At 36.5% G+C, this 12,918-nt stretch overlaps 1 protein-coding gene across 1 annotated transcript in view; it reads right to left on the reverse strand.

Annotated features, from left to right (window-relative positions):
* The window catches only part of IleRS-m (Isoleucyl-tRNA synthetase, mitochondrial), a 36,922-nt gene that overhangs the window by 17,637 nt on the left and 6,367 nt on the right, over positions 1–12,918 (reverse strand). Inside the window, 6 exon segments of the mRNA XM_071672539.1 lie at positions 1,049–1,212; positions 2,086–2,221; positions 3,068–3,228; positions 5,012–5,166; positions 7,732–7,837; positions 10,041–10,207. Coding sequence (XP_071528640.1) covers positions 1,049–1,212; positions 2,086–2,221; positions 3,068–3,228; positions 5,012–5,166; positions 7,732–7,837; positions 10,041–10,207 — 889 coding nt within the window.

The following is a 12,918-nucleotide window of genomic DNA, read 5'->3' on the forward strand; positions in this document are numbered from 1 at the left end:
ATGGATTGTAAGAAAAGCAATATCAATAATATTTACCCTATATTAATACCCAATGACTTGTCTGGCTGATACATAAACCATAAAACTCCTGAAGTTTTTTAACTCCAGATGAAAAAACTACTCATTATAATGAAAATAATATTCACAGCTCTGTTGACTAACTGCTGCTAATACCACTTACACTGCAAAATGTTGGAACAGTAGGTAGAGGTCACCCCTCAGGCTGTTCAACCCTGCTAAGTAGAACTCATCCTTCAGGATACCCATCCCTGTTTAGACCTTGCTAGACAGCCAAGCAATCCTCTCAAGTAACTACTCTGTAGCCTCTGTACAATTCAAGTGCCAGAGGTACACATGGCTAATGTGAAGCATTTTCACCCTGATAAAATTGCTGAATCTTCTTATCTTATATTTCATGATTCACCACTGGAATAGTGCTGTGCTGAAGTACGATGAAGAAGCTCACATGACTCACACTCCACTAAATCTATCACTTTCAACTCTAATAATCAGTAACAATCTAGTGATTTACATTCTCGTCAACAACAATAACTTTGGATAAAGAATCATGTATAAAGGAAACCCTCGAGTGTGTCAAGGTTGTGCAATGTCATCTACTTAATGTTTTAATGGATGGGATTGGTGTTCCCAGCGTTCACTTGCGAGAGGTTTCACAACAAACAAGATGTCTGGCTGGCTCATTACTCAACCATCACTAACATTCCCAATACCTAGGCAGGTAGTACTGGTAATATACCTCCATGGTCGGTGGCTGCCTCTAACTACTACCTACCTACTAGATAGTAATAACAAGTCATTTATAACATATGTCTCTACAGCTGTGTGTCAAGTACAGAAAAAATGGTGGAGACAGGCTGAATGACAAAAATCAAAGTTTTCAATAATATACCTGAACATTTCATGCCACTGAAAATTCTTTAACATCTCCCAAGTAACTTGACCAACTTCTGAAGGCTTACTATATTTAACTTTCTGTATACCATCCTTTGCCTCCTAAATAAACATGTAAATACTGCAAAAAGCTCACTTGTAAGGGGCCTTCCCTGTTGAAGCTACAGAAGTGAGGAGAGATGACTGGAACCAGCCAGTGAATTGATCTACACCTTCAAGGTACAAATTGGCTGAAGGGTTGCCCAAAACACTATACCATGATGATCCTGAGTCAAACCAGATATCTAGGATGTCCATACCCTGAAAAAAAGGGTGTTTTATGTAAGTTCAAAGCAATTCATAAATGTTTAATTAACACAAATGAAACTAATCAATGCTCATACCTGACATTTCAATGAACATAAACAATCGTGTCTACAAGACTTACATTCAGTCCTGAAAAACAAATAAATTAGCAAGGTTCTGCATATCATAACAATCACAGAAAGTTACAGTCTTTATAAGGTCTTAAACTCAGAAAAACTTCTTGCATGTAACAATACTCTCCCAAACAGAGTGAGATGAGCAGTCAGATGTTCAAATCATTTCATTCATGGAACACTACTTTCTATCCTCCGTAAAAGAAAAATTCTGGTATTTTTGGTCCCTTCTCAAGAGAAGCAGGACACTTACATCATTCTTATAAGAGGTGCAGGTTCCTCTTATGTACACATTACCATTTCACTGTAATTTTAATAATTTCCATCAATGAAAGTATGGGTAAAGACTAATTCTACAAAGTTCTAAAGTGGCCTAGATATGCAAGATGCAATGTGCTTTCCTTTTATATAAAATGACTTATGGATATCATTCTTTTTCCAACTTAGAACCTAACATTAGAAATAGGGTCAATAACATCTTAACAAGCCAAATATTGCACATGAAATATCATCATAGAATAAATGCTTAATTTGCCAACAGTTCAGAGCTGTAAACAGAATATACCCTAACAGATGGAAGATGAATATGCAGAAAATTCCCCAATTACGAACAGTTTCATACAGCATGTATGAATGTACACCAAGGTAAATCAGTTACTTTCTGAAATAGCAGGAACATAAATTAAGAACATACAGGAAATAAAATTTGATGGTGCTGCAAGATTCCTATTTTATAATCAAGTCAATAATGTACCTTTTGAGGAAGCTGTCTGCCCAGCTGTTTAAAATCCTTCACAAATTCAATGGGAAGAAGCTCTTCCTCTGGAAGTTTCCACCAACTCTCGCATCCATTTTCATGTAACACCTTCGCAACACGTTCAATTATTTTTCTGAAACATAGGTTATCATATCTGTGAATAAGAAAATCACTCCTTAAAATAAATTTACAGAGGTTCATCATAAACTTATACATAATCAATTCATTCTGGATGAAAATTAATTAAGTCTATAGAATTCCAAGGACATATACATCAGAATGATTACAGGTTTGTGATTACATAAATTTTGTTTCCAAGGCTTATAATAATCATATACCATTTACCATTTATGTACTAGTAATATTGGTTTTCATTGGCGGTACACATATGGTACTTCATTCCTTGAACAACAGTTTAGTTTTCTGACCTCATCAACATGGAGATATAATTCAACAGTTCCTCATGCAATTCTAAACTACAGTTTTATAAAACAGAAGTCCTTCACTCATTTTTCATACTTGATCTCCATTTTCCATGTTAGGAAGGTAGCACCAAAAACATGAAAAAAGGCCTTTCTCCATCCACTCCTGGTGCTACCTTGCTAAAGAGGAAACAGCAATCAAGTATGAAAAATGAGATAGAGGTGTGAATGTTAACGATAAATATGTAAAGAAGATTTAAACATTATAAGACATCTGAGGAATACGACATCAGAATTTATAAACAAGGTAATCAAATTTAATCATTGATGTAGTATTGTCAGTGTAATGCATGAACATATGCATGTGTTAACAATGAATAATGGGACAGAAAAATGCAATTTGAATAATATCAAACACTGTATCCAGTACTTAGTTAAATTCAGGTAAAATATTCATCGATGTACACATCATTAAGCAAATGAAGTATATCTACCATTAATGTATGTAAGAAATACAAGAGGTAAGAGTTAATCAGTAAGCAAAACAATAATAATACCTGTCTACAATTGGTTGGCCTGTTAAAGCATCATAGAAAACAGGAATAGGAGTACCCCACACCCGTTGACGAGAGATACACCAATATGGTCGATTTTTTAACTGCTCAACCATCCCTGTTTGGACACTCCTAGGCTGGATAATCACTTGTTCCAAAGCTGTCTGTAAGGAAAGTTTCGGGATTAGGTAAAAAAAAAAATTATACTTACATCAAAATATTGACACTCAAAATCCTAACACTATCTAAGACCCAACAGAAATGGGGAAGCCATCTAGCCATCTATCTGTGATTCTAACTATTGCTCAAACCGACATAAAAGAAGCAAGTAACCTCTACATGAACAATAAGAATATAAACATGAACTGAAAATGGGATGACTTATGGACGAATATGAGGAACTAGAGAGCTGCAAGCCATTAAACTTTGGGTATCACATTGGTTATCCTTTTTCTTAAGCAAAATCACATTAAAATATAAAGGATGAATGGCCTTTAATAAACACAATATTATCCCATTTTCTAAAACAAGGCTTTCCGTGACTAAATTTATGAAACAATCTTTCCTGTACTCAAAGTGTGAAAGAGAAACGTAACCTACCAAATGCACGGGAAATCACTTGTCCCTTCAGCATAACCAATCTAAAGAAATCTGTTTTGAGGCACGAAAGATTACATATGGCAGCTTGTATAAGGATGAGAGCAGATGTGGCCTTTCTTCCTCTGTTTCATGGTACTACCTCACTGATACAGGGGGTGGCAATACTGTTTCCCGTGGGGTGGGGTGGAGCTGGGAATGGATGAAGGTGAGCAAGCATGAATATCTACATGTGTATACAAGTATAAGCATATGTACAGGTATGTGCATGTATGTATATATGTGTGTATACAGGGATAGGTCTTTCTTCATGTTTTTTTCTTTTTTTTTTCCAAAGGAAGGAACAGAGAAGGGGGCCGGGTGAGGATATTCCCTCAGAGGCCCAGTCCTCTGTTCTTAACGCTACCTCGCTGAGGCGGGAAATGGCGAATAGTGTGAAAGAAAGGAAGATATATATATATATATATATATATATATACAATGTGCTAGAAATGAGTTTAATAAAATATGTGGTGTAATGGGGAGTTGAATGAATTAAAAATGATAAGGAAAGAGAGAGATGTGCTAGTAAGCAGAGTATGTATCAGAGGGCTGAAGAAGCTGTGCTAAAATCATTTGGACATCAGAATACTGAAATGGAGATGGAAGGATAGAGGGAAAGATTCTTTGAGTGTCTGGGCAAAATGGTATACATCTATTTATCTATCTACACATATGATGCCTGTTCCCATCTAGAACTTCCTCAAGTGGGTATCCAAGGCAACAGAGTCTCCATAACTAGTTAAGTCCAGCGTCACTTCTTACCCTTTAGTGCTTCGTCCTTAACAGACTCCTGGCAGAGGGCAACTCTAGTGCAAGTGTTTTATGGAGGCACGTCTAAAAGTTAATGCTAGACAGATTAAGCAATCTGGGGAAACTGTCTGTGAGGCCTGGTTGTGAATAGGGGGTTGAGAACCAGAGTTGATGTGAGCAAATGAGGCCATTCTTCAACTGATCCTGGCACTAACTTGCTATGTGGGAAATGGCAAACAAGAATAAAAACTGCCTGTCAGCTTTTTGATCCTTAGTTGATAAAATCACACTACTTGGAAATCAGTTTTTCACACTCTAGATATGGAACCACAACTCAATATATTCTGATACTTTAGAAAACAGCACTAAATAAACTTAACATATTTTGTTGGTAACTAATTTTGACAAAAATCAGATGCTTTCACCTTAAAACTGAAGAAATAGTAAGCAATATAATTTTTCTAGGGCAATGACCTCTTCTGTCCCAAATCAATAAAGTGTCCAATACAAATCACAATAACATGGTAAATATGAATTATTCTGGCCATAATATCTTACCAGAGCTTTCTCCTTCAACTGCTCAGTATTGATGAACCACTGCTTTGATGCCCTAATAATTACTGGTTTCTTAGTCCTCCAATCATATGGATATGAGTGAATGAAGTTATCCTTGGACAAGAGAACTGTTGGACCTCCAGGCCCTTCTGACTCCACTGTTGGAAGCAAAGTAACAGAGGTATAAGACTACAAAATAAAAAAGTTACATATGACAACCATGGAGATGAGGATACAGCAAATGTGGGAAGACTAAGATACAGATAAAATAAGTGGAAGGTTATGTAAAAGGGACCAAACGATGATGTGGAAGGCCTAAGTGAATGAGCATGTGCGCTAAATATGAGACAGCAACAATAAAAAGTGAGGGGCAGTGTGGTGACTGCAGTCTTTGGGAAGGTTCTGCAGAGTCCACACTGTTATACAGGAGAAAATTTACCAGATCCACAGATATAAATATATGTACTGCAGTAAGTGGCAAGTAGTCACTGAACAGGGAGATACGAGGGGCAATCCACTAGAACTGCAGAAGCTGTCCTCCTTCATGCCCTAACACTGATTGCTGTCATTCCTTGATGTTTCACATACATGTGGGTTGCTGGATATCAATCCACAAGCACATCTACGTATCTATCTATATCTCAGTTGCTTGTTTCCTTCAGGAACTCCCAAAAGCGGGTCATCACCTTTTCTCTTCTTATCGCACTTATTTCTTGAGAACATGTAACCCAATTAATTCTTTCCTCTAAATCACAAATTTCTTAACTCCTTCCCCTGGGGATGGAGAGTAAGAATTTTGTCAATGCACTGTTTGCATGTCATATAAAGACGCTACCAGTCCAAGGATTTCTGTTAAAAGTTCAGGCTGGAGTGTCTGAATGAGCATGGCTGTAACCAAGATGAACATAAGTAGAAACAGATGTTACGTTTGATAACAGAAAGCTAGGTATTCTGGATCTTGAACGACATTATGTTCTGGATCTGAGTGTCACTTTGACGACAGAAAGCTAGATGCAAGGGATCAAATCTTGGTGTTACAGGATATGAATGTGAGAGTAAGGTGCAATTTAAGTTATCACAAAGAAAAGTGGGGTTTCTACTGTAAATGAAAATGGAGAAAGCTTTAGCAAGTTGAGTGCTGAAAATGGAACAGTCTTTGGGAATACTTGGTATTTAATGAGAAAAAATGCACACACATATGTTGTTAAGTGGGGATGGGGTCAAAGGTCATCACTGGACCATGTGTTAAAATCAACAGCTGTATAAAAGAGAGGTTGTTGGATGAAATCATGCTGAAAGAGGAAGCAGATAAAAAGTATGAACACTTCTAGGCAACAGCGACTGTGAAAGTTTAAAGTTTTAGGAAAACAGAAAATTATACTAGTGCAAAAGATGTGATGAAAGTGGTAAAGCTTAGAATAATGGCCTGTGTGCAAAGATGCAAGACAATGAATGTAGGATGGCATTGCAGAGTGAAAGAGAAATGGAAGGTATTTATAGAAGCAGTGTGCACAGTGAATATGTGACATACACAACGTAGGATTTTGACTATGAGAAAGGGTAGTAAGAGGTGGAACAAGGAATTTAAATCACTCGTAAAGGAGTGGTGTATGGACAATATTTACATGGATGGAATGAGAGTGATTAGGAGGAATACAAGAGAAATCAACAGGAGGTCCAAAGAAGGTATGAGACCAGAAAAGTGATCAAATGAAAGATGGGGCAACAGAGAAATGGTGATCTTATCAGAGAATTAGAAAATGTTTTCAAAGGTGAACAGTGTGAGGTGAACAAGAGGAGAAAAAGTGCAATAATCAAGGCAAAGATGATGTAAAAATGAGGATTAATCAATATTCTGAAGGGACACTTAATGTGTCAGGTGGTAAGGAGGAAACTGTTTGGGGTACATGTGTTGGGGTACATGTGCTTGGGGCAAAGTAACAAGTGGAGTGTGATAGGAGGTAACAAAAGCCCTGCATAAAGACTAGTGTGGTGAAGCAACAATGGATGGGAGTGCAGATGAGTCATTCAAGAGGGGGACGAGAGAGCTGTTGACTGGTTTGTAAGGATGTTCAACATTTGTATATCTGAAAGGGAGGTGCCTGAGAACTAGGAGAATGCATGTATAGTGCCCTTGTATAAAGGCAAAGGGGCCAAGTGAATGTTCCAATTACAGAGGTAAAAGTTTGCTTATCATGCCATCTTTTGTATATGTATAGTCCTATTATTATCATTACTATAATTATTATCACTATTATTATTATCATTATTATTATTATCATTATCATTATCAAGATGAAATCACATATGCAGGAAACAGCAAACACAAATGAAAAAACATATATTTTACACTTTCTCACCCTTCAAATCTAAGGTTTTATCACTCATTCTACATCCATACAAACCATGCATATAAAACTGTAAGCATTCTCATTTATCTGATTCTTATTCTATCTCTGTTTCAGCTCGAAATCATTGCATGACTACTATATCTGAGGTCATACTTTCCTATATATGAAAGACCCTTAGACAAGAATGTCTCATGAAACTACTAAACATCCAACATTCCTCCTCTTCACCAGCTGGATAACTACAAAACAGTTTCTCCCACTTAAACAGCTCAGCATGACTCATACATGGGAAGAAGAGTAGAATTCAGTCAAAACCAGTATGCCTTACCAATTAAACATTTCCAATTTCTCAACATGAGCAATTAAACTTACATAACAGTTGGAGTACAGCCTGGTTGCCTTCATCTAACACCATTTTTCCCTCTAACTCTGGACCCACATTAGCGTGATAACATCCCTTGTCATCTACGTTACACTCCTGAAAAAAATACTTATGGATTTTAGAATATACAGTTATTACATGACAGCAAGTGCATGAGAGAATGACCAAATCCATACTTGCAACTTATGAGAGTAAAGCCTAATCAGGAATGCAAAAAACTGGATATCTATCTATATCTCTGACGCCTGTTCCAATTGGAACTCCCTCAAAGGGGTGGCCACAGCAACAAATTCTCCATAAGTAAAGAACTCCAGCACCACTTCTTAGCCTTCATTGTCTCACCCTTAACAAGCAACTGGCACAGGGAAAGTCTAGCAGAAGCTCCTACCTAATGTTCTTAATGACTACTTCTATCTAATGCTTCTACTTCTATGTTTCTACCTAATACTCCTGCCTATATGTTTCTACCTACAATTCCTCAGAAGCTCCTACCTAATGTTCTTAATGACTACTTCTATCATATGCTTCTATCATATGTTTCTACCTAATACTCCTGCCTATATGTTCCTACCTACTATTCCTATCAAGTGCTTCTATCATTTTGCAAAAATGTAGTGCTAGCACATAGCGCTTGCTGCAGGAACACCTAGAGTTACAAAGAATGGGCTGTGTGAGTTAAGTGTTGTCAAGTGTTACATATGACAAAAAAAGAGATTGTATGTGTGTGGGCATAGTGCCAGCAGTCAGTGAGGCAGAAAAAAGAAAAAATGGATAGCTGTTGCAAATACTTATGAAGTTCAAATTCTGCAACTTAGAATTACTCTAACTGTTACTCTATTTAACAGTACTCTAATATTGTAAGTTTCACTCTTATGTATGGTCAAAAAACTAAGCTCAGGTTTCCAGTGTTCAAACACAAATGAGAAGAATGACTTAAAGAGAATAGGAGAATGACCTAAAACATACATTCTAAACTGGGAAAGTAAATGAAAGATGAAGACAAAAAAGACTTACAGAGTAAATCAGTAACTGAAAACACACAATAATGAGAGTCTGTAAAGATTATATCACAAAGCATGTTGTACAACTTATGACATTATGGTAATGTAAGGCTGCAGATGAGGTGAAAAGATGCAGTGATTGAGGTAATGAAGGGCAGATTACTGAGGCTATGAAGGGTAGATGTATTTCAAATACAGATGATTGTTGATTATTCTGTAGTGGCAGTTTCCGTGGCTATGGAAATAAACACCAACCCTAACTTAATAAATCAATTAAGCATGTTAAGTAAATATTCTAGAATTATATACAATCTTGCCCTCATTAACACACAAGACATATGTTAAGGATAAATGATGAGCTCAGAAATCTTATGCACTTTATCCATCCAATGAAAATGGGAATGGTGCTGAAGATAAAAGAACAGTTAAACTAATAAATCAATTCCAATTATGCTCTATGATTTGTGTGTGGCGGGGTGGCGATGGGGATGGATGAAGGCAGCATGTATGGATATGTACATGTGTATGAATGTATATGTCTGTGTATGTATATATATGTATACATTGAAATGTATATGTGCGTGCGTGGGCGTTTATGTATATACATGTGTATGTAGGTGGGTTGGGCCATTCCTCGTTTGTTTCCTTGCGCTACCTCACTAACACGGGAGATGGCAGTTAAGTATAATAATATAAAAAAATATATCAATCTGTAAATCTCCCAGTTAAAAATGCGTATCCTTCAAAAATAAAGAGAAGCAGTCAAAACAATGAAATAAATGAATGCTGACCTATATACCTCTTTCTGAATGTCCTTCTTTAGCTAAGTGAGCATCCACTGAATAAGAGGATTCACTGTGAAGCTAATGTTTCGGCAAGAGATTCTACTGGCATTACCCTCCTTGTACTTACACTTGAATAAATCAATTGCTTATTTCTATAAATCCATTCACAATTCAACCCATCTATTGGTCTACAAACATTATATTCTATTTCTACAACTTTTTATTCAATAACATTTTATTGCTGTATCATTCTATAATTCTGTTTCTGTTTCTAACTTCCTCAAAAAAGGTGCATTGTGTACTAGGTCTTAAAACAAATGTCTGTACACAGTAAACAGCCAAAAAACATTAAGAATATTCTTTGTGCACACCCAGTTTTGATTGCAAGAAAAAGATGTGATATTGAAACTTAAGCATTTAAAATAAGATACAAATTACATCCTTGGTGGTTATAAAATAATAATGTTCTTGGTGACTGTAGATAAAAACAGAGGTCTTCGAAAGACTACTTACCATTGGGAGTTTGTGTTCCAAAGCAATTAAGAAGTCATCATGGCCATGTGCAGGAGCAGTGTGCACAAGTCCTGTTCCTTTAGTCATCTTAACATGACTCCCTGGTATGCAAGGGCAAAGGCGATTGGCAAGCGGATGGCGATATTTTACCAGAGAGAGCTTTGAACCTTTAAAGAAACAAAACCCATTATCATTTGAGACATCAAACAATATAAGTGCAACAGTATATTTCATATTCTTCATGCAAACCTTTTCATTCATGTTCAGTTTTGGGGGACAATATTCATTTTATCAAAAAGTGAATACAGTAACTATAAGTTGCAAATTTTTTCACCTATCAAAAGTAAGATTAGTATGTATAGGACTTATACATATGAAAGCCGGCCAATACACTTTCCTGTTTTTTACTAGTATGTATAAGACTTATACCGTATGAAAACTGGCCAATACACTTTCCTGTTTTTTGTGTTTTTTTTTTTCAGGGATTAAGTGAGCAAGGAAGGATAGGAATGCAGGGTATACTTAATGTTTTATGCATTCTATCTATACAGCGTGAGCAGAAATCACTATGCACCTAACATAAACAATGAGTATATTCAATGTGCTGCTATACATGATGCCCATCTGCTGTACCAATTCACAAATGAACTTTTTTTTTGAGCTTTGCATTATGCAATCTGAAATATCCAATATGTTTTCCTCTGTTACTGCTGCACTTCATCTGTATACTGGTCTACACTTCAAGACATCTGTTCCACAAAAAACATTTGAGTCTCAAGCAACATAACTACTTTCACATTAACACCTATCAGCTTACGGATATGATTGTGTTCAAAGTAACACTGAAATTATATCATGCAAGGAAGAAAGGGGAGGAGTGTGGGAGGAGAGGAGGGAGGGAGGTGGAGGAAGTCGGTCACCATACGTGTCAAAATTCATGCTGCCCATCTTTTGTAACAATAATACTAAGAATGAGGCAGTTTTATTGTTTCTAGTATAGGTGCACAATGATTTCTGGTTCACTTTATAATTACCCTCGGACCAGTTTCTATGAAAGAAATGTACATACATGCATGCATTTGCAAGATAAAAGAGAACTTGGATTAAATATAGCATAATAAGAAAGAAGAAACTAGGAAACTCTGAGAAATAGACTGTGAACATGGAAGGAGAAATTCTAAAACTATTCCAAAAATTTATCAGGAGTATTGTCAGTCTAAAAGCAGTTAATCAGGCAAAGGGATTCAGAAGGAAAAATTGTGCATGATCATGTAAGGAAGTGTGAGAAGCTGAATAAACAAGTTCAAAAGAAGTTGACAATGGAAGACATTACAGCCCTAACACATTAGAGAAGGAATGAGAAGGTTTTAGAGAAAATTGAGATATCTAAAAAAGGCACCATCAAAATACTAAAGGGCCTTCACCCAAAAAACGTTTATGGATCTGATGAAATTGCATCATATATGCTGCAGATGTGTGCAGACACACTTGACAAACCTCTTGAAATACTATTCAAGATGTTACTGGAGAAAGATAAAGTATCAAGAAGGTGGAAAAGAGCAAATGTCATAGCTGTCTGTAAGATAGGAAACCAGGAAGAGGCACTGAACCAACCTTCCTGACAAGTTTGGTCTGCAAGGTTCCACAAGAGATAATCAGAAAGCAAGTGAATGCCTTTCTATAGAGAAGTAATTACCAAAGTGAGAGACAGCACAGTTTTGGGAAAAGACATCATGTGTAATGGACCTCTTATATTTCTACAAGAGAATGAGTTCTGTCTTAAACAAACAGGACGGCTGGGTGGACTGTTCTCAAAATGGTTGGAGGTCACTACTGGATTGGCGTTTGGTTCTGTTGTGGGATGGATAATTGTCAATGACTTGCAGTGACTTACAAGGGAATATACACAGAATCCAATGTTGGTCCTATACATGGCTGATGAAATTCTACCCAAGTAACTGTTATGTAATGTGGCTGGGATACAGTTAATGAAGGCCTCAGTATGAATATCTTCTAGCATGAATAAACTTCAGGTTTCTGTGTGTGAGAGGGACTTGGGAGTTGACATCACCCCTAACCTGTTGCCAGAGTCCCACAACAGGAGAATAGTAAAGAAGACAAAGTGTCTGATGGCATATATTAGAATAACTTTCAAGGTATGGATTAGGAAATATCAATTAACTGTACACATCCTTCATAAGATTTACACTAAAATATGCTTCTTAGGTTTAGTCACCACATTTAAAGAAGCACAAAGAGCTAGAAGAGAATATTCAGAGGAGAGCCACCAAGATAGTACCAGCATTATGAGAGCTGAGTTACAGCAAACGAGTAAAAGTCTTATATTTGCCCATCATGGAAGAGAGAGAAGAGTAAGGGGTGACCTGATAACATCTTCAAAAGATTTTAACACTGATGATGATGATGACCGTAAACAGTCCTTCAAAAGAAGCAGGTAACAACTATAGAATACAGTACGAAATGGAGCCAGAAACTTGTTAAAAAAGATATAAAGAAATACTTTTATAATATATGAGTGGTGGATGAATGGAATGAACTGAATGAAGATATGGTGTATATGAACAGCATACAGAAGTTTGATAGGCCGTATGATAGGGGAGAATGTTTGAAGGATGGGACCTTACATTAGTAATGCTCCCTCCCTATACATTACTAAGAGATAATTAGGCAAAGAAAAGGCAGAAAAAAAGTACAACATTGAATTTCTTATACTGTCCTTTGATACATCATATTAGGATACAATATCGATTTTTCTCTAGTTCATCTGCAATAAAATGCAAATTATTTCTCATCTAACTTCCTTAGATCAATCATCTCATGAATGAGAATATCACCCAATAACAATGAGACAAAAACT

Source organism: Panulirus ornatus, chromosome 17 (genome assembly GCF_036320965.1).
Source record: "Panulirus ornatus isolate Po-2019 chromosome 17, ASM3632096v1, whole genome shotgun sequence".
Lineage (NCBI taxonomy): Eukaryota > Metazoa > Arthropoda > Malacostraca > Decapoda > Palinuridae > Panulirus > Panulirus ornatus.